Genomic DNA, 22674 nt, shown 5'->3' with positions numbered 1-22674 from the left:
CCACTGGTAACCACTAGTTTGTGCTCTATGTGTGTGAGTCTGTTACTTTTTTGTCATACTCACTGCTTTGTTTTACTTGCTACTGCATTAATTTATACATTATACTCCACTGGCAAGAGCACTGTTGTTAAGGTCATATTATTTTTAATAAAAACTGGACATTTTGCTGTGCTTCTTCATATGAGTTATTGCCAATTGAAATTTACAATTCAATTGTAAATTGAATTGTAAATGTAGGAATGTAGAAATCTCTAGGTTATGGATAACCGTCTGTATCATTGTATTAAAGAATCATTTTCCATTAGTAAGTCAGTCACAGATTTGAAGTATTGTCCCTCAGTGCTGTTCGTATGTTCTGCAGAGGACTTTAGAATTACAGAATACAGGAGCTGGAAGACACCTGATGACAATTTAGTCTGACTCCTTCCTCTTCTAGATGAGAAAACTGAAGCCCAGATACTTTGTTACTGCCCAGTGCCCCAGTCTGGGCCTCGTATCAACCTCTCTCAGTTGCCTTCTGTCCAAATAACACTGAATCTCAATGGCCCTCACTGACCACATCATCATGATATTTTTCTCTCACCAACAGCCTCCATTCTCAAGCTCTCATCAGCTCATCTCAAGTTTTATTTTTCTTTCACTAACAGCATATCACTTAAAATTCTGTTGGCAATGATTAATATGAATTCCAATCAAGTAGTCATTGGATATGTACTGTCCTCCGGGAGGGAGTGTAATTTGGACTACAGAGTTTCTTTTATCTGAGGGCACTCCCTACAGAGGGCTTTGGTTGTAAACTCCCAACAGACAACACTCAGAGCCCTCAGGGCAATGACTGCCTCAGTCCTGAAAGAGGAATACTGGCTACACACCACAGAACATATTACTGTCCACCCCCTGTATCATTTGAATCTGTTGCTTTACATAATTTCACTCTATCTAGGAAAAGCTCCTCCAGAATTCTGATCGGTTCTTCTGCTGGGGAAATTTATAAAAGAAATGTTCACTGAATGAACTACATAGCCCCTATTTCTGCAGCTGGTCCTGCACCCTCAATCCATCATCTCCCTTCTCTGCTATCCAGGTACGTACTGTCTCTTCTACATTCCTCTCACCCTTAGCTAGCACCTTGGCTGGTCCCGGTCACTACCTGGTAGAGCGACCCAGATCATCACCCCTGAGTTGTCTGAGGTCTCCATTCCTTTTCAAGTGAATGTAGAAAAGGTCTCCATTCCTTTTCAAGTGAATGTAGAATGCCATGCTCAGCCATGGCTACTACACTTGTCTACTTATATCGAGCCATTAAAATGGAACACGATTTTACCTAGAGATCTCCCAGTGGATCACTTGGGTGTCAAGCATATTCCTTTCTGCTTCCATTTTATAACAGCATTGACGTGCAGAGATAAGAAGCAAAAATTTCCAAGATCACTGGAACTGATGGTGAATATGTCACTGATTCTTTCTCCATTGATCCTTTTTCTACTGGAGATATGGGACTATATGCTGGTAACCCAGCCTTGTATCTTTGAAGGGCTTCTAAAGGCTTTTTCACTCTGTTTGGCAGCCTCTAGCTGTTATGATGTTTGTGATTTATGATGAGATCACTGAATCACATGGTCACATGTCCACTGCTGCAACTGCTGTGCTGTAAAGAGCCTTTCTTGATCCAATGCAGTGATGTACAGGATTCCATGTTGGTGGATCAAACATTCTGTAAGCCCTTGAGTAGTGGTGCAGGTTGAGGCCATGTGAGAAGGAAAGACAAATCCATATTCAGAATGAGTGTCAGTTCCGGTCAAGATTGTTCTCCTTCCTGTATGGAAGAGATCTGATGTATTCGACTTGTCACTGTATGACTATATGATCTCCTTGAAGGATGGTGCCGTACTGAGGTATCAGTGTTGTTTTCTGTTGCTGGCAGTTTGGGCATTCAGCAGCAGCATGGCTAGATCAGCCTTGTTCAGTGGGAACTTCTGCTGTTTGGACCTGTGTATAGCCTCCATCCCTGTCGTTATATTTATGCACCAATTGTACCAGTACTAAGGTTGGAAGAAGCTGGCTCACATCAACTGGCTGAATCATTTCCTCTACTTGATTGTTGGTAGATATCCTCTGTGGCAGTTAACATGTAATATAAAATCTTCATATTTTTTTGTCTACTGTATTCCCGTAGGTCCTTCCCTATGCCTCTTTCCCAGATGTCTTTGTCTCCAATCTTCCGAACTTTTTCGTTCCAACCTCTAACCTACCAGCCAAGTCATTTGACCATGAATCTGGATACATTCTTACCTTGGGCCACTTCTCTTTCCATGCAAAATGAATGACAAGGTGGACAGTCCAAAGTTCTGCATACTAGGAGAATTTCATCTTATTGCTATATTTCCAGAGCTAAAGTAGGCAGTGATCCATTTTTGGCTTGCATCCACATCTTGAGATGACCTTTCAATGGACCAAATTTAGCCTTTTTCCTCCTTGAGCAACTTGGGAATGCCTATACAACCATAGTCGCAAGCTGATGGAGAGAAAATATTGCAACAGCTTTTGATGAAACGGGGTCCTGGGTCACATACTCATACTGCTTGCTTGTGTCCTGTAGTGCTTTTCGCGCCCAATTCTTGATGTGCTGCTTTTAGCTTATCATGGATTGCTACTAGGCCAGCTTGTCCTTATGCCTTGATAGGTCTAAAAAAGCCAAGCTCGTGATGGGATGTTCTAGCCACATGGTCACTTAATGCCCATTGTCAGGTGGATCCAGTAGCATGCCTGGAACTATTAAGAGTATATAATTATCAGCAGATAGCATGGCCTTGCTAGAGAACCCCAAAGATCTATGTTGTAATTTTCCTAATGAGGTTTGCCATAAACTCCACATGGTCTCTTTTCTCACTGCAAACGCTTCCAATATCAGAGAGTCTGCTGGACTGTATAGCCCAAATGGTAGGGTTGCTTGTATTGCAGCCTGAACCCATGGCAGAGCACTTTCCTGCTGTAAGCTCCTGTCAAAGCTGGCAGCCTCTTTGTCACTCAGCGTATGTGTCACAGCAGTATTCCTAACTATGGAATATGCTGCCTCCAAAGCCCAAAGAGGCCTGTGAAGCATTGTACTTCCTTCTTCATGGTGGGAATGTGACATGCAATAATTTGTCCTTTATTTTAAACCTACCCCAGACTACTGGACCCCCCTAAAACCTTCACTGATGTGGTAGGTCCCTTAATCTTCAAATAATTTTCTCTTATTCTCGGGGATGCCTGTGTCCCAGATGTTCAACACACTTACTACTTCTTAGTCTGTTTTTACTGATCAATATAACAAACATATGTGATGTTCTACAGAATGTCCAGACGGTCCAGGTTTCTTTGGACTATATTATGACATAGAGTAGAAGAGCCAATATAGACTTTGGATAGACTGTAAGTGTAGGCTGTTGTCCTTCCCGTGAATGTGAATTGCTTCTGGTGAGTTTCCCTCTAGGAACTGCTTCAGCTATTACATATCTATTGGTCTGTAATCTTTTCATCTTCATCCAATTTTAAATATGTTCTAATTTTTATTATAATTACTTCTTGGTTTCATGAATTATTTGGAAGTATGTTTTTAATTTCTAGAATTTTTAAAGCTCTTTTGGATAAGCTTTTGTTATTGATTTGTAATAGTAGTACTTTGTAGTCTCTATATCAGTTTAAAAGTTTGATACTTTTAGGCCTAAAAGTATTTTAGATTTTTGTAAATATTTCAAGTATGCTTGAAAAGAATAGAAATTCTTTAATTGTTGATTATAGCTCTATATAATTTATATAGCCTTACTAATTTTATGTCCCTTTAGTCAGTTACTGAAAATGATGTGTTAACGTCTCTCACTATGTGCATTTGTCAATTACTCTTTGTAATCTTATTCATTTTGGCTTTATTTATTCTGAGGATATATTAGGTATCTACAATTTTAGCACTGGTGTATCTTCCTGATGAATTTTTACTTTTATTATTATGTAGTATAAGTGGGGTGAGTTTGAGCATTTCAGGGCTGATCAAAGAAAAATTTATGGCCATGAGGTGGCAGTAGAGCACACAAGCTCTATTTTGGTTCTACTTCTAAAGGTTTGCAATTTGGGAAAGGTCCTAGCAGCATACAGAGGCTTAAGGCATGAGGCCACCATCGAGGAGAGGAGAGCAAGGGTACCGCTGGAAAGAGACATCAGAGACAGAGGTATTATGTCTAGGGGGCTTATGTATGATGTCACTCAGCAGCATGGCAGAAGTCTCTGGGTTAGAGAATTCCAAAGGGCAGCAGCAGCTTAGAGTCTTTATAGCCCAAGGCTTATATTACCTGTGGCAAGAAGATTTGGGGCACAGTTTCACAGGGTATATAAAGCAGGCAAGCTCTAAATTTCTAAAACTGTTTGTTTGGACTATGTTTAAAACAAGTGGATGGGTAAATTTTGGTTTGGTGTCAGTGGGCTTTTGTGCTAATGGGTCTCAGCCTGCTGTAAAGAAATAAACAACCCATGGGCCGATATACAGAGGCTACCTTTGCCTCATACCCCTTTTTTGCTCATCATTTATTATATTTTACTTTTTTATTGGTATTATTTGGTAAAGTTTCAGTTTATAGTCGTCTGCTATCTTACTATTTATTTATTACTCAAACTGTTCTAATAAGAATTTTACTTTATTCTTTGCTTCCACTTATCTAAACATGCTCTGGGTAAGGTCATCAAATGACCATCATGATATCAAATCCATTTAATGTTTTAAACTTTTTTCTTGTGTGTACAAATGTTTAATTTATATAATCTGAAAATGGGATGCCGTACATGGAATTTAGTATTTTTTCTGTTTGCTTACTCTCTTCTCTCTCCTCTTCCCCTTCCCACCCAAATTCCCATCTTTACTCTACCTACCATCTCTAGACAAACGATGTCATCCCCATTAGAATGTATCATTCCCATTTTTCTTCACGCTCATAAAATCATATGCAAACATATATACATACACACACAACACTCAAAATAAGAGTATATATATCCCATCACTATGGCATAGAAATAGAGTCAACTAATACAGCTCTAATGTGTATTTTCCATTAAGATCAATATTTTCCATTAAGATCAACAAAAAATATATGTATATGTGGACATACATACTGATTTTATTTCTATAGGATTATTGTGACAAAGAATATATTTTTTCCCAAGAGACTGTAACAATCTGTATTTTTTACCACCAATGTATGGGAGTACCTTGTCCCTCCTGCAAAATTCCCACCAGTGATAGGTATCGCTCTTCTTTATATGTGACCATCTATCTAATGGGGTAAAACTTGACAATCTTCTAGAGCTTTATTTGTATTGCCCTGATTACTAGTGAGTTTGAGCATAATTTTCTACATCTCGGTCGTTTGGATTTACTCTTCTGTTTATGTCTTTATATTTGCCCATGTTTTTGTTTGCGTTTTTCTTGCCCATTTGTAAGTGCTCTATAGTAAATGTTATCATTTCATATTATATAATACACAGTAGTATAGATATTAACTCTTTGTAAACTCCATTGCAATTTCCTCCATATTTATTACATATAATTGATATTTGACTTTAACTCTTTTGTCACAAAAAATTGTTAATACAGGTTTTCCCTGTATTTAGTCTCTTGTTTTCTTTCGCCCCACCCCCCAACTCTCTCTTTCTAAAGTAAAAAAATAATAATTTTTTTTTGGCTGTGCCGTGCAGCTTGTGGGATCTTAGTTCCCTGACCAGGGATTGAACCCAGGGCGCCGGCAGTGAGAGCTTTGAGTCCTAACCACTAGACAGCCAGGGAATTCCCAATGATCATTTAAAAAATAATTTTATGCCACATTAAAGTCCTTAGTGAAAATTGGGAGTCCAATTTTGTTTTCTCTTTGAACTAAAACACCATGTTTGTCATACAGTAAACTTTCATCTCAATTCTTTTCTATCAGTCTTGTTTATTCTTATTTAATGCAGTTGTTTTTCTTATCTTATTAACTGACTTGATTCCAATGACTATAGTATATGCTGATATCTGGTGAGTAAAGTTCCTTTCTTTTTGTTTGTTTGTTTTTGTAGAATTTTCTGACTCTAAATGAATCTTAATAGAGTTTAATCCAATTTTAAAATACTCTTGTGATTCTAATGTTTTATTGAATTTATTAATTTTAAGAGATTTATATTTACAATAGTATTTTTTCATATGCTTAAATTTTGTTCGTTTTTAGTAACATTTTTGTAGGGTTTTTTTTCTCATAGATCTTATACCTTTCTGTGTAACTTTATTCCCCCCCCTTTTTTTTTTGCTATTGTGAATGAAATATTTCTTCCATTAGCATTTCAAAGTGTTTATTGCCATTAAATTTTGTATATTCATCGTTTCCAAATACCTTACTAAAAATTCCTCTTTGTTTTTCCTAATCTCCGTGGTTTCCTAGGCATATAATCATATCAAAAGTCACTGCATCCTCCAAGATAATCTTTAATGACAGTAGCCATTCCTGTTAGTTCCTGATTTTAATTGAAACAGCTTATGATTTTTAAATACCTATAGGCTTTTCATAAATAATCTTCATTGTGTTTAAGTAGTTTCCTTCAATTTCTGTTTTACTCAAGAATCTTCGTTAGGAATAGCTACCGAATCTTAGTAATAAGCCTTTTAGCATCTATTGATATGATCATGTTTTCTTTATTTGGGTAATTGTGTTAATAGATTTACTGAAATCAAAACACTCTTGAATTCCTGGAATACAATCCTTTTTGCCAGTTATTAACCTTAAAAAATTTTTTTTCATCTGTATGTATAGATGAGATTGGTCTATGGTTTTTTTCTTTTTTTTTTTGTCTTATGTTTCTTTATCAGGTTTTTTGGGGTTTTGTGGTTTTTTTTGGCTGCGTTGGGTCTTCGTTGCTGCGCGTGGGCTTTCTCTAGTTGCAGCGAGCGGGGGGCTACTCTTCGTTGTGGTGCTGGGGCTTCTCATTGCAGTGGCTTCTCTTGTTGTGGAGCACAGGCTCTAGGCACATGGGCTTCAGTAGTTGTGGCTCTCTAGGTGCGTGGACTTCAGTAGTTGTGGCTCTCTAGGTGCGTGGACTTCAGTAGTTGTGGCTCTCGGGCTCTAGAGCGCAGGCTCAGTGGTTGTGGCACACGGGCTTAGTTACTCCGTGGCATGGGGGATCTTCCCCGGACCTGGGATCAAACCCGTGTCCCCTGCACTGGCAGGCGGATTCTTTTTCTTTATAGCAGCAACCCATGCTGCTACACGGTTGCATGCAGAATTTTAAAATGAACATCTTTCTAGTTCATCTAATTTCATTCATTTTCATGAATGCTGCTTCTTGGCAGCATTCAACACAGATGAAGACTCTGTACTTCTATCTTAAATTTATTGAATGGATGTTATTGATTCATATCTTTAGTATGATAATGTAGAGGAATTTATGATGGATGCTAATGGAAAATTACAGGAAATTTGAAAATTTAGTGAATTGTTTGCTGACATTTTTATTTTCTATTACAGGGTTCATCTCTGTAATTATGTAATTTACTACCTTTTTCCCCTTTCTATATTACTTTGGAAAATTACAGCCTTACAATAGACATCAGTAATTTGTAAATATTGTGGCTGATCTATTTTAGAACAGTGTTCTAAGAGAATGGAGTCACAGATATACTTTTTTTTTTTTTTTTTTTTTTTTTGCGGTACGCGGGACTCTCACTGTTGTGGCCTCTCGCGTTGCGGAGCACAGGCTCCTGACGCGCAGGCTTAGCGGCCATGGTTCACGGGCCCAGCCGCTCCACCGCATGTGGGATCTTCCTGGACCGGGGCACGAACCCGTATCCCCTGCATTGGCAGGCGGACTCTCAACCACTGCGCCACCAGGGAAGCCCCAGATATACTTTTTGTAAGCAAAGATTCAAGCATTAAAACCAAAGGAAACTTAGAAAGTGATGTCATCTCTGACCGAATGACAGATTTGCCTTTCTGAACAGATTTTCAGTGTCCTTCAAGACCATAAATGGAATTCCCTGGCAGGCAAGTGGTTAGGACTCCACGCTTCCACTGCAGGGGGCATGGGCTCAATCCCTGGTTGAACCAAGATCCTGTATGTCACGTGGCCAAAAAAACCCCAAAAAACAAAAAACTCCCACCATAACTAATAGAAAATTGCACAATGCAATTGCTAATAATTAATATGAAGTCTACATTTTATATAAAAATTATGCTTGCTACATGACTTTACTAAACTGGATTCCTGCAAAAAATAACAGACGACTCTCCGAACACGATAAAGTGAGCTTCCAGCAAAAGATTACTATGACAAACTAAAGTATATCAGGTGATGCAGCATAGCTAAAACAACAGCTCTGAGAGTCTTTTACAATCCCACCTCTGGTGCAAAGGGACTGCACGGCCAGCAAGGCAGTGGGGCAGTCACGGAACTGGGGCTCAATGATTTTTACACATGATTTGTAATCCTCCCTAAGGTGCAGGAGGTCATCTAATTTGATTTACGTGGTTTAAATCACTGTTCCTTTAGTTTTCCTCATACTTTGACTAAACTAGGTAGTGAGTTAGTCATTAAACTTGAAAAATGTTTCAACTGAATGAAAAACTTCCTATGATAAAGTCTCCAAATAATCAAGGAACGATTCAAGGTATTTTCTGCATAAACTTTCCACCTGGATAAACCACTTTAGGCACTCAGCTTTTAACTATTTGAAGAGGAAATTGGTTATCACCAAATGCAACACATAATTCTGCCTTCTTACATACCATAACCTACTCGATTCAAATTCATCATTAAACGTCACTTGTATAATTTGCTAACAGTGATGCTCTCAGGGCCTGTGGTGTGCAGGACCCTATATATAAAGTTGTCTCAAGCTGCTATCCTTTTAATGTTCACATTACATTTATTTTTTGGTTCCCTCCCCTGCTGTCAGCTGTCACATTTTGTTTACCTGCTTCCAGCAGGACACTGTCAATACTTATGATTTGTTCAGGAGCAGAAGTCAGATAACGAAACTTATTAGAATCAGAATAAGAATATGTACACGCTGAAGATGGGGACCTGAGCGCCCTCACTTCTCAGTAAAGTACGTGTTAGTAACAGGTCTCCTGGTCTTCTCCAGATTGGTGATGCTCCACAACTGAATTCTAAACATGTAAATTGCAATTAGATGTTTCTGGTAAGTAGTAAGTAAAATATCCATCATAATTTAAGAACCCTGTTAAAAATTTTAAAACTCTCTTTGCAGAGGAAGAGTCTAATAGCACGTTTCCAATGGAAGACTGTGGGATCACAATAAGGAAGACAGAACTATATAGATTAGCAGCTGGCTTAATTAGCTTCCCATAAACTTATTAACAAATTAGATTACAAAATACAAATGTAATTTAATGAATCATCATATGAGGCATTGAACTCAAAGCTGAATTGTCACATGCTTACCATAATACGACCTGCTTAATTACCGATATGAATGAGTCACTCATACCTCAAGCCTGCTCAACAGTTTTGAAAACCTACTTATGTAATGGTGGTGCTCAGGTCTGAGTAAAGTAAACTACTCAGGGAACTGAGTAGTCCCCTGGGTCAGGTGTAGCGGTCCTCAAAATGATCATAACGTGACACTGTAACAATACAGCTGTTTCTTAAAGGTTCTAGAGACCCAAGATATGTATTTCTAGAGCTAAGTTATCCTCTGTTGTATCAATTCAGATGCAGTTAGATTTCAATTAGATGTCAATTTTTTAAGGCACATGTGGTGGAATTCTGTGAATTTACAAGAGGAAGTGAGGGCAACTAGTAATAATGGTTACGTAAAGGGGTAGTTAAAATAACAGCTTGCTACCAACCCCATGCTTCTGAAGAAGTTGCACATGTGGGAAAATACTTGGGTACAACTCTTTAACAAATTTTAACAATTGAAAATGTGGGGAGAAAAAAACTTTATTCGAGAGTATAACCTTCTTACCTTTGGGATGTTAAAATTACCTTTTATCAGATAGTTTTCAACTTTTTAAATGTTCTTACTTAATAATTTTAACATTGATAATGTCACTTTAGTCTCCACATTTGGGGAAAATTTTACCTTCTGTAAAATCTAAGAATGGGAACCACTAGAACATGTACAAAGCCATGTTGCTCTGATTTGCAGTGAATGCTTTTTAAGAAAAGCATTTCATGACCACAGACCAGGATATCCAAACTTCTGGTGAGGAGGATTTTTTCCAAGTCTTGTGATCAACTGTGGAAAAATAATTGAAGCCCCTTAAGGGTGTTGAAGAGAAGGTCTTAGGGAGAAAATATCCAGAGCCAAAGTGAGAGCACTGTTATATTTCTCCCTACTCACAGGTGAGGAAAGAGCAACAATTTTGTACATACACTTTGTAAAATTTCTCAAAACCACACCTACATTTCTAACCCTACCTTTAAAATTCCTGCTGTTGTTCTCAAGAAAACCAGGATCACATAATAGAAGCTTTGATACATGTAATAAACCAAACATCCACGTACCATGCTTAGAGCAGTGTCTGTTCCATATAAGTGCTCAGCAACTATTAGCTTTGATGATCATTGGAATTAAATATGCCTGCCTCCCAAACCTTCTTCATATATAAAGCAAGCACAGTGAACTGACTGGACTGTAGCTTTAATAGACAGACTTAAGGATAGCTATTAATATAAGAATTGCCATATGAAATTAAATAGACTCTTAGGCTAAAAAATTACAAGTTTTAAAGATTCTCCAGTAAGTTTATTTTGCAAGCCTTTTGTATTTTATGTTTGATTGGTATACACTGGAATAAAGAGAAAAATGTTCATATAGACTCAGTTTTGAACACTGAACTGTTATCATCTTAAGATAAATTCAGATTTACTTTATTTTTAATTGACCTTCAAATTGCAGCAGCTCACGAGGTTTAGCTGTTAAGTGTTCTTGCCACCCCACCCTGTCACTGAGTCAGACATACACACAACACATGTAAACAGACACAAACAAGTCTTTTATAAAGTAAACAAGTCTTTTATAATGTAAATAATCATTCCTTGTTGAAACTTTTTATACCCAGTTCCTGTCTTTTCTGAAATTGGGATATTCATATTTATAGAGAACAATATTTATAAAGTAAAGAGTTTCTCTTTGAAAACTCAAGCAATTCTTGACAGCAATAGTTTTCTTTTTGATCTAAAAAGCATGGAATACGGAAGGCCAAAAGGGGAAAAATCACTTCAAATGATCAAAACAGAAGAGCACTAAAAAATAATATATTTAATAATGTAGAGAGAAATTTTTAAAGTACAGTTTCTTTTTAAAATATTGACATTCAAACAAACAGCTTTGGACTCACTGTCAAAAGCTTTCTCAATTAAAATTTAAACATGTTGGTTTTATTGTAGGAAGATACATTAATTCTTTGAAGTCAGAATGAAAGGGTTGTACAATTTAATTTTTATATAAATGACTGTTTGAATATACAAAGTATCAAATATAAACAGTAGTGTAACAAGAAAATAAATTGGCAGAAATAATTATTCAACCAGTAGCAATAATTAAGACCACCATTTGAAAGATCTTCTATAAACAAAGAATGGAAAAATACTGTTATAAGTTTTTACAGCGCACAATTGAATTCCATTCTAATTCATTACTATTATACTTCCTTCTTCTTCAGTATTAGTGGACCCACATTATCTCCTGTCAATTCATTGTGTTTATTATGTGAGCCATCACAGGCAGGAAACTAAAAAGGAAAAAAATTACAAGTGTTATTCTTTAAATGATTCAATAAATAGAAATATTTGTGACGTGATCTTATAAAGAAAAGGCCATTACTTTGGGGGGAGAAACACATCAGATAGCTTTCCTGAGTAACAGATATATTCTCTATCTAACCTAACTACATTCCAATACTACAGCAAATCTAACAAATTTAAGTATTTAATTATTTGGTAGATTTTAAATAAAAAGCTTTGGATGATTCCAAACAAGTCAATACAATAGTTATAAAAGGACATCAAAATAAGCTCTTATTTTCTATAAAGCTCTAAATCTGAGCTCACCTCATTACTTATTTTAAATTTTAAAAGGATGTAATTTAAATTCAAAATAAATTATTTCATAACGTTTTCTTACTATAAAACTCATGCACACTGTAACACTTAAAAAATACTTTAAAAATATTTTTTAAAACTTACTCATAGGTAACAATAATTAACATTCTGGTATATTTTTTCCTCTGTATTTCCTGTGTACTCATTTTTTTTAAGCAAAATTGAGATCATACTGTAATACGCTTTTCTAGCTTATATTACATCATGCTCCCATGTTATTAAATATTCTTTAAAAAACATGGCTTTTCATAGCTTCCTAATATCCCATCACTTGTATTATACCATAGTTTAACCATTCCTCTATTATCAGATATCTAGACTGTTTCTAAGATTTTGTTATTACAAAGGATGCGATGATGAGCATTATTGTATTTAAAGCCTCAAATAGCCTACGATCAAACTAGATCTCATCAACTACTTATAATTTATCACTCCAAACTCCTCCTTTTTTTGGTTTATTATTTTTAATTGAGGTATAGTTGCTTAACAATGTTGTGTTAATTACTACTGTACAGCAAAGTGATTCAGTTATACACATATATACATTCTTTTCTTAAAAAATATTCTTTTCCATTATGGTTTACCATAGGATATTGAATAGTTCTCTGTGCTGTACAGTAGGACCTTGTTGTTTAGCCATCCTATATACACTAGTTTGCATCTGCTGACCCCAACCATCCACTCCACCCCTCCCCCAACCCCTTCCCCACTGGCAAGCACCAGTCTGTTCTCTATGTCTGTGATTCTGTTTCTGCTTGATAGGTTCATTTGTGTCATAGTTTAGATTCCACATATAAGTAATATCATACTGTATCAATATCTGTATTTCTCTGACTTACTTCACTTAGTAAGATAATCTCTAGTTGCATCCATCAAACTTTTAATTTCCACATTAAAAATCATCCGTAATTATACTTACCATTTACTAACTCATACTACATACAAGGCACTGTACATACATCGTCTCACTAAATCCTCAAAAATTTCTGTGATATTAATATATTATCAGATTTTAAAACACCTGACGATCAGAGTAATAAAGATTAAGTAATTTGCCCAACCAAGTTTCTGTGCTGGTCTAACTTTTCTAATGTAGGAAATATAGTGATCATTAAGAGGCGACCTTTAATTTAGAGTAGACTTTCAGTGCTGAATACTATGAAAAAAATACCTAATCTCACAGGACCACAGAACTGGGGATTTAAGAAGCAAAACCATTTTAACTGCACAAATTTTAGTGGACATGTAAATGGACATCTTACCGTCTTAGAACGCCAACACCTACAATAAGCTGCTTTAGTAAGACACAAATCTTCAATGTTTATCTCATTCACCACTTTGGGATTTTCCTTTTGTATTTTAAGATTAATCAAGCTATCCTTCTGTTGCTTTTTCTTCGGGAGAAATGGACGAACCGCAAGGTAGCCAAGTAGTGCAAGTACACCAAGGAAAGGCAATAACCGAAGCCATTCTGAAACTAAACATGTACAGATTTGTTAAAGTCTGCGTGCTCCTGTAATAGAACTCAAATAGGGATGGATTGGGAGATTGGGATTGACATGTACACTGCCATGTTTAAAACAGATGACCAACAAGGACCTACTGTAAAAACAAAAAATAAAAATTAAAAAAAGGAACTTAAACAGCATGTCTCATCTTTGAGCTTATTCTTTATCTATTCTTCACTTCTCACTTTAATTTCTTAACTATCTAACTTATCTGTAAAACTGTGAATAAGGCACCTATACCTAGGACCACCTTATTTTATTTGTGGGTTGACTTGAGACTTTTGAAACTGGAAAACAAAATTTTCAGAAATGGGTCCTCTACCAAATATCCTATCATTATCCTCACTAAGTATATTTGTGTTTAGTTTTATTTCAGGAATTATGATCACCATAATTATAAACTAAATTCAATGTGATATATTTTATAGGTTTAGAAAACATTTCCACCATGTCTAAAATCATACAACAGAATATCCCGTAATAGCTTACCACTGATTTATAATTTCAGAAAGAACACGTCTTCAATGCTTTAATTTACATTTTTTGGTAAGGCATAGTGATTCCTAAAGAAATACCTAAATGTTGTGTAAAAGCTATTTTAAAGAGCTAGTCGAAATTTTCACATCCTGAATATTCTCATTAGATACATCTTATTCTTTAAGTGTTCATGAAAGCCTTCTGTAGTACTCAGCACTGTCTTAGGGGGATAGGGAATATAAGTGATATAAATGAAATTTATATCACTTATAAATGATATAAGTTTCTCCTACGCCTGCGGAGACAAACACACCAGGAAGCCAAGATAACTGTCTCAGCATGCATTTATCAAATGTTGGCTAGTACCCTGCCTCTGCTGGGCTCTGCAGGGAATCCTTTGCCTTTAAAGAGTTATCACCTGTCATCCTTCACTGAATGCTAACCTGATATCTTGCTAATAAACACTATGTAGAAATAGCTTAGTGGAGAAAAAGAAAAATTGAACGTCATGTGCTAAGGCATACTAATAAATATTAATGATAAATGAACAGACTATGCTAAGAGTGCAACTGTATTACCTCGTTTAACACTGTGTTAGTTTAAACAACTGTATTTGGTAGGCACCATTATTATTCCCATTTTTCATGTGCGTAAACTGTAGCTTAAGCAGGTTTAGTCCAGGACAGTAAGCGCAAAGCCTGTCCTCAATCACTATGAATGAAATTCAACAGATCTAAACGTTTTTTTTTTTTTTTTTTTTTTTTTGCGGTACGCGGGCCTCTCACTGTTGTAGCCTCTCCCGTTGCGGAGCACAGGCTCCGGACGCGCAGGCTCAGCGGCATGTGGGATCTTCCCGGACCGGGGAACGAACCCGTGTCCCCTGCATCGGCAGGTGGACTCTCAAGCACTGCGCCACCAGGGAAGCCCCCAGATCTACACTTTTATCTGTTCTTCTCTCAGTAAAACTACTCAAAGACTGGCTTAATATTAACTCTTCCAAAATGAAATTATTTTTGATACAACACCACGCCAAAGGTTTGTTATGAGTTGTGGACGAATCAACCTATTTATGTATGAATAGCACCTGTAAGAGTGTCTGGCACAGAGAGGATACACAATAAATGGTAGTTTTTATTAAGATTATGGAGATTGGAGCAACTCCCCTGAAAAAAATCTTTTGCTAACTAAACCTGACAATGTCATATAGTAGAAATCTTCGGGGATATAATCTTTTAGTCACCAGAATGAAATTCTGTAACGGTAAGATCCTGCCAGTCAAGCTGGCTGTTCTATTCTCATAACAAGAGTGGAAAGACTCCACAGAAATCTTTTTTTTTTTTTTTTTTTTTTTTGCGGTACGCTGGCCTCCCACCGCTGTGGCCTCTCTTGTCGCAGAGTACAGGCTCCGGACGCGCAGGCTCAGCGGCCATGGCTCCCGGGCCCAGCCGCTCCGCGGCATGTGGGATCCTCCTGGACCGGGGCACAAACCCGTGTCCCCTGCAACGGCAAGCGGATTCCCAACCACTGCGCCACCAGGGAAGCCCCACATAAATCTTTTGAATGAATTAAAATTCTGGAAATGACAAAGAACTGTTTCTTGTGGGGGAGGGGTCTACCTACAGATCTGTGCTGTCCAATACAGTAACCACTAGCCACACTGTTTTGATTTGTACCCAGGATTCTGTTTTACTCAGGTATGGTAAGATGACAGACATGGAGACAACTGCCTTGAAAGAAGAGTTTACTTACAATTCCCAAGAGGAGGGGGCACACCGTGCCACCCAGGACCACATGGGGAAGTACGAGGCTTGGTCACAGGCAGAAGGTAAAAGGGCACAAGCTTTTATTGTGGTTTCTACAGAAAAGGCAAGGTAGGGCAGAGTAAACATTTAGGATTGGCTGGCTTGAATAATTTCAGTGGGCTCTGGGCTATAGGGGTGGTCCCTAGTTGTCTCATATCTGGCCCTGGGTGATTTAGGGCAGGGGAAATACTGGCTTGGTAAGTGAGAGTTAGATAAAGGAAGTGGTTGGAGTGTAGGCTTTGGATTGGTTGGTTTGCATATGAAAAGTATGCTCATAGGCAAGTAGTTTACTATCTCCTGGCATTAGCCAGTCCTTGGAGGGGGCAAGTTCTCCCTGGCCAGCAAGGCCCCCAAGTTGTCCGAGTATCATAAAATATAGAAAATAAAAAACACAATTAATACACATGTGGCTATTTAAATAAATTAAGTAAAATTCAGAAGTCAGTTTCTAAGACATACCAGTCACATTTCAGCAGCTCAAGGGCTACATGTGGCTAGTGGTTACCATATTTGACAGCAGAGAACATTTCTATCACAGAAAGGCTTCTGGATAGTGCTGCTATAGACCACTGTTCCTATAAAGTACCAACTCTATAACATGGCAAGGCTACTTTGACAGTTTCAATTCCCACAAATATCCCATCCCTCATGTACTTGAAGCCAGCCAAAGCTACTTATTACCTAGTGAAAGGCTTCCTGTGTCCTTTGCATAAGGAATTCCTTCTGTCTGCCATGCCTTTCTATCTGTGGCCTGACTCATGTGGACCATTTAAAACAGGTGTCAAATATGCCTCCTCCAGAAATCTTTCTTCATTTCCCAAAGCAAAATTAATCACTCCCTCCTTTGTTTCCAAGCCCCTTTTCCGAAGTTTCTTTTATCATACTACTGCTATCTGTTTATAAAGTTGATTCTTCCATGAGCCTGTAGGAAAAGGAGCTGTGTACTACTCTTCCTGGCACAAAGTATATACCTCATAAATGTTAAATGAGTGACTTAATGAATGCAGAGCATAAATGTCAGTCCCTTTTTCACTCACCATATTGTACTGTAATTATTTATTTATACTTATTTTCTAGATCAGGCAATAAATATCTTAGATTGTTATTGGCCCCAACATCCAGTATAGTATCTTGAAACAGTACGTATTCAATACATGTTTTTTGAATGTAGAATAACATTAAGTATTATTATGTATACTACAAAATTAAAAAGTCACGAGAGGTTAAGTGACTCAAAGTAAAAAAGTAAATGAATGAGAATGTAAAGATGAAAACATTAACTTAGATTCTTAAGTTTAGCATTTCCTGGCTTAACCCACAAATCTCAGGGAATAAATGGTATTAATACTGTTTTAAAATCTACTTCAGAAAACATTGTCCTTCCACACTTAATTCCTTGGTAAAACACTACTCTATAGTAATACAGTGATGAAAGGTACTATTATTTCCTACAACAAAGTAACAATTTATACAAGTCTTATTTAATAAAATCTACTTTTTAAAGATGACAAACTTCAATTTAACTACAGAAAAGATAATAAAGGAAAATAATGCAGTCTGAAAAGCTCAATTAAATCATTTTAAGTACATTTATTAAGGCTGATTTTTGATGAATAAATATCAAATACAGAAAAATCAAACAAGAAATTAAAGAAACAACCTTTAAGATTGGCTATTTCCTATGAACCTGTCTGATATATATTGAGCTACTGCAGATATATTAGGCACTGTGAAGGGAAATCTATTACCTACTAACTGTTAGGTAGAATGTATATTTTGTACAGTACACTTTTAAATTGTTTTAGGATTATCAGAAATAGCATTTATTTTACAAAATTTGAAAATTTAGAAAAGTTGTAAAAAACAAAATAACTTTTAATCCCACCATTCAAGAGTTGGTAACATTTTGTTGTATTTCTATTTTGCTGTATTTTTCTTCCTTTTTAAAAAGGTTGCATATAATGATACTATAAAAATAATACTGGCAACTTGACTGCTGATAATTTCATAACATTTTTTTTTATGTATCATTATGGGTAAAACATAGAAATGACTTCATTTCTGAACTACAGAAAAATGAAAGTAAAATATTTTTAATGGATGGCATTACTATTACCACTTAAAACCTAATATACACTATTCAGGACCAAAGGGTCAATAAAATGAAATTAATAATCAATTTTAAAATCTTTTTTCCACTCACGACTATAAATACAACAGTGTCCCAGTATTTAGAGCACTGCCTGGCCCATAGTAAGTGCTCAATAAATACTTGATGACTTCAGGAATTCTAAATTGCAGAGTGGTTACATGGAAGAAAATGTTTTAATGACATCAAAATTGTTCTCCACAAAGGCTAGTATAATCTTTAATTACACTGACTTTTAAATACAGTCGGTCTACCTAGGAAAAGGGGAAAAAACTTTTACAACTTACAGTAACTATGTAAATATTTTCCCAAATTCTCAAAAATAAAAGTTTTCTGAAATAAAATTCTTCAATCTTTCAGAAATAACCTTTATTATTTACATGTTAATAAATGCAACTCTTTAGTTTGAACTTAATGATTTATTACCCTTTCTTATTAAGAAAACTCACCTTTTGTTCTATTTGTTTAAAAAAACAATTGAGGTAAGTTTACATACAATAAACAGATCTTAGGTGTTTAGCTCTGAGCTGTGACAATTAAATACACCCTTGTAGCCTCCACTGAAAATGTGTAAAAATATGTAAAATATTTCCATCACCCCAGAAAGTATTCTCCTGTCCCCTTCTAGTCTATCTCCCCACCACTGATTCCTATACCCGAAGGTTTTTTCACTCAATATAAAATTTTTGAGATTCATCCAGTGATTAATTTGTTCCTTTTTATTACTAATCAGTATTCCACTCTATGAATATACCATAATTCCTTTATCCACTCTCCTGTTGCTAGGTACTTAGGTTGCTTACAGTTTGGGATTATCATAAATAAGGCTGCTATGAACATGCTTTCAACTCTGTTCCATTTCTTAAATTCTTTGCTCAAAATTGGCCCTTTCTAGAGCTAATGCCCTTGAAGCATCAGCTCTGACATGTTTGTGTTACTCTGGGAAAAATATTATTATAGTCTTAGGATTCATTGCTTTGTCTTTAGGAGCAAAACCATTACGTTTCAAAGCAGCTACCTAGTTTAAGTGGGGTAGAACTACTATATTCAAAGTTTCATAGCTAGCTTTTAAATCTAGATATAAACTTTTCTGACTTTTGAATGGGAAGTTTTGTTATTCTATTTTAAAAGTTTATATGACAGGGAAAGCTTTTTTAAAAGTCAATGTATTTGAGTACATTATACTTCCAAAGGGCAGAATTACACTAATTTACCTTAAAAGCCTCACTCGTAACAATGTAACCTAAACATAGATAGATAAGGCATTTCTGATAGATAAGGACTATCTATAAATACTGTATAGTAATTAAGGATCTTCAAGTGTTTACTAAGAATGCAGAGTCATCGTGAGAGAGTCCATTGCTTTTAAAAAACCACTGGGTCTAAACAGGGAAGGAAAAACAGGCAACAATAATGAGAACTGAAACTTTTTTTTTGTTCTAATTGTCATAGATAGAAAATGAAAATATTTTTGGTCCAGTAGACATTTTAAACAATTATATTGAAAAGTTATCTTCCAGGTTTTAATTTCAGCAAAAAAAAAAGTCTAAGATGGATTCTACAAGAAGTTCATTCAAGAGAGCCAAATGTCATTAGCTATTACCATCTAATCAGGAGGCGAAACCCAGAGAGGAAATTGGTCATTGCAATTTTTCTTTCATAATGCTCCCAAACAGATTCTGCAACGGTTATATTCTCATTATCCAGTGCCAAACAGACTATCTCATTTTTCTCATAAAGTAGTTATTACAAATATGTTAACGTTTCCTAAATAAATGGACATTACAATGAGAACTAAATTGTCCCATCGTAATGGGACTTAAGTTAAATATGCACTATAAAGATATTTATCAGAGTTGTCATTATTTCTGAGAATTGGTCTTCACATTAACTATTTTATAGCTTTAAAGAAGAAACTACTATAAATTATTGATTCAAGAGGGAAAAGGTTTAGGTTGAGTTTCCTTAATGCCTTTAAGGAATTAGGAATCCCTGAGAAGAAAGACAGTAGGAATCCCTGAGAAGAAAAAAAAAAAAGGTTTGAAAATCTTCTAATCGCTAAATCAAATATCGTACTTTCCAATCTGCTTCAACTATACTCTGTTTACAGAAAACTGAAATGAATATAAAACCTGCTACAATCAGAATCAACACACATAATTCAGGTTTAACTGGACTGAGGTGGGAGCAAGGGGACTTTTTTCTTTCTTGACTATTAAAAACTCAGCTGTTAATTTATGCAAATATTTAAGGTAAGTTGGCAACTGGGAACAAATGTCACAAAATGATCATATCCTTTTGACCTGGTATTACCATTTAGTGAATATATTCAAGGGTATAATTCAAAGAAGGAAAAAATAACAATTGGTACAGAGCTACTTACCACTGAACATTATGAATAAAATATATATATAAAAACATTCCAAATTTCCAGCTGCAGGGGAATGGTTAGGCCTACTGTGATGCTAATCTATAATAAGATTATATACATACGTAGTTGTTAGAACAAGATAAGGAATACATTAAAATATGTAAAGTACTTCAGTAAAAGAAATGATAAGGGGAGAAAAAGGCAAATTTTTACATAATTGCTGCAATCTATCAGAATAAACTAGTAAAATCAACAGAAGACTTTGATGTTTACAAACACGTGATTTGAAAGTTTTTTCATTTTGTTACTTTTATGTTGTTCCTATGTTTAGATATTTCTTTTTAATGTTTATTACTCAGTTACCACTCTTTCTATTCAATTACATGCTTTCTATCAAACCCCTTAACATCTAAAAGTGTTAAAAATCTCACAATCCATTTGTCAAGAGCCAATGTCTATGACCATTATGCAAAGAATCTCTAGATTTAGAACAGTCATCTAGTTTATCACATTTTATTTAATCTATCCACCTCCAGACACTGCTTTTTTTTTTTTTTAAATCTCTGAGAGGGGATAGCTCTCAAAGCACCATGTGTTTGGTAAAGTATTCTCTAATTAAAGAAAAAAAATTTCTTGAACATGGAGCTAAAATCCATGTTCGAATAACTATCACTAATTTGGCCCTAGTTCTGTCTTTTGGTCTACACAGAATAAATCTTATTTTTCTTCCGCTGGTCAGCCTTCCAAATACTGTATTTTAAGTCAGCTACCATAGATCTCCAGACTGCTCCAAGCTAAGCAGCCCTATTTACCTCAGAATTATCTTAATTCATGCTTACATACCCTGGTGGTCAGGACATATGAATTCAATGTTTGCTTTATTAATATGGCTTTTCCCCCCCTCATCATCCTAATCAGTCCCTGTGTCTGGTTCACCAATATCCCAACTTACATTGTAAAGCTCAGAACCCAACAAAATCTTCCAAGTGTTGACTGCATTCTGGAAATTTTCATCCTTTAGATGTGAAATCCCGAGTTCTGGGTTCTATTTTGTAAAGGAGGGAACTTAAGTACAGGATGTTACATATATTCATTAAATTTCATTTTCTAATTTTTGGTCCATCATACTAGCAAAGGTATCTTTCTTTCAACTCCAGGAAACTAAATTGCCTCCAGGCCCGTAGTAATGGAGGTGACCTCAAATGACCCCATGATAGGTCAACTCTCTCCTATAGGATTGGAGTTTATTTTCTAATTTTGCTGCTAAATAAAACAGCAATACATATTATGTGCATTTCTGTGTTTCTCTCCCACACAGTCACACCCACACGATGTGGGTAAAACCCAGCCAAGAGCTGGGACAGTCTGATACACAGTGCCTTAGATAACGATGACTTACCCTGCTTTAAACAGGCACACTGCAGGGAGCGATGGAGATGAAAGAGATGGGCCCGTTCCCAACTCAGCACCTTCTTTGCAAAAACCTGGTCTCTCGCCACGTAAAGACACTGGCAACAGCCACGAGGATAAGCACCCCGGGCCGCCAAGTACCGAGAAGTGGCCTCACACACGCTCCCAGGCAGCAGCGCCGGCGCGCGCCCACCTCCCTCGGGGCGCAGACTCACCGGGTCACGAGCCATCCGCCAAGCTCCGCCCCGCCCCTCGGCCCGAGGGTTTTTAGATGCCCGCCCCTACCCTCCGCCTTGCGAAGCTTACAAGGATGGGGACTGGCTGAAGGCAAAGATTACCTGTGAGCTGGGCGAACCCGGTAATGCTCTCGGGGACTGGGAGCCGCTTAAGATACGCGGGGAGCTGCACCTTCACGATGCGGGCCACGCTCTCCAGCACCATCCTGGCCAGCGGCGTCCGCTCCTCGCCAGACCCCCGCCGCTATCCGGCCGAGCTGCCGCGCCTGCGCCGAGAGCGGAAGCGGCCGGCGGGCGCTTGCAGCCTGGACCGGGCGGGGCGGGGTTGCGGGCACGCGAGGAGAGGCGACCTGCCCGGCGCCGATTGGCAGCGGGCGGGTGACGTGCGCGCGCCCGGGGGATGCCGAGGGGATGCGGGCGGCCGCGGGGACTGACGGGTAGCGAGGCCCGCCTCGGAATCTCGGTGCTGGAGAGGGCTCTTGCGGTGGGCCTTTTACGTCTGTAGACGCTGGAGGCCCGCAGAAAGGATACTGTGTCGGAGGAGGTAAAGCACAAGAGAGTGCTTTGTAACCGGGAAGTGCCTTTCAAAAGTGAG

At 37.1% G+C, this 22674-nt stretch overlaps 1 protein-coding gene across 1 annotated transcript; it reads right to left on the bottom strand.

The window, feature by feature from the left end:
* Positions 1-11027: 11027 nt before the first annotated feature.
* On the bottom strand, positions 11028-22311 carry CISD2 (CDGSH iron sulfur domain 2). The gene is made up of 3 exons (XM_065877822.1): positions 22182-22311; positions 13389-13603; positions 11028-11756 (listed from the first exon to the last, which is right to left on the bottom strand). Exons 1-3 carry the CDS (start codon positions 22282-22284, stop codon positions 11667-11669), a joined length of 408 nt encoding a protein of 135 aa, XP_065733894.1. The 5' UTR covers positions 22285-22311; the 3' UTR covers positions 11028-11666.
* Between the last annotated feature and the right edge of the window lie 363 nt (positions 22312-22674).

The sequence above is a fragment of the Phocoena phocoena genome, chromosome 5 (genome assembly GCF_963924675.1).
Source record: "Phocoena phocoena chromosome 5, mPhoPho1.1, whole genome shotgun sequence".
NCBI lineage: Eukaryota > Metazoa > Chordata > Mammalia > Artiodactyla > Phocoenidae > Phocoena > Phocoena phocoena.
Note: the sequence above shows the minus strand (reverse complement) of the source record. Positions and strands in the feature narration are given on the sequence as shown.

What these genes read in the sequence shown, in the direction of transcription:
- CISD2 (XM_065877822.1), bottom strand. Translation starts at nt 22,284, where the DNA reads ATGGTGCTGGAGAGCGTGGCCCGCATCGTGAAGGTGCAGCTCCCCGCG. An exon ending in CGGGTTCGCCCAGCTCACAG is followed by an intron (nt 13,604 to 22,181) that starts GTAATCTTTGCC and finishes GTACATGTTTAG; the next exon opens with TTTCAGAATGGCTTCGGTTA. An exon ending in GGTGTTGGCGTTCTAAGACG is followed by an intron (nt 11,757 to 13,388) that starts GTAAGATGTCCA and finishes TTTCCTTTTTAG; the next exon opens with TTTCCTGCCTGTGATGGCTC.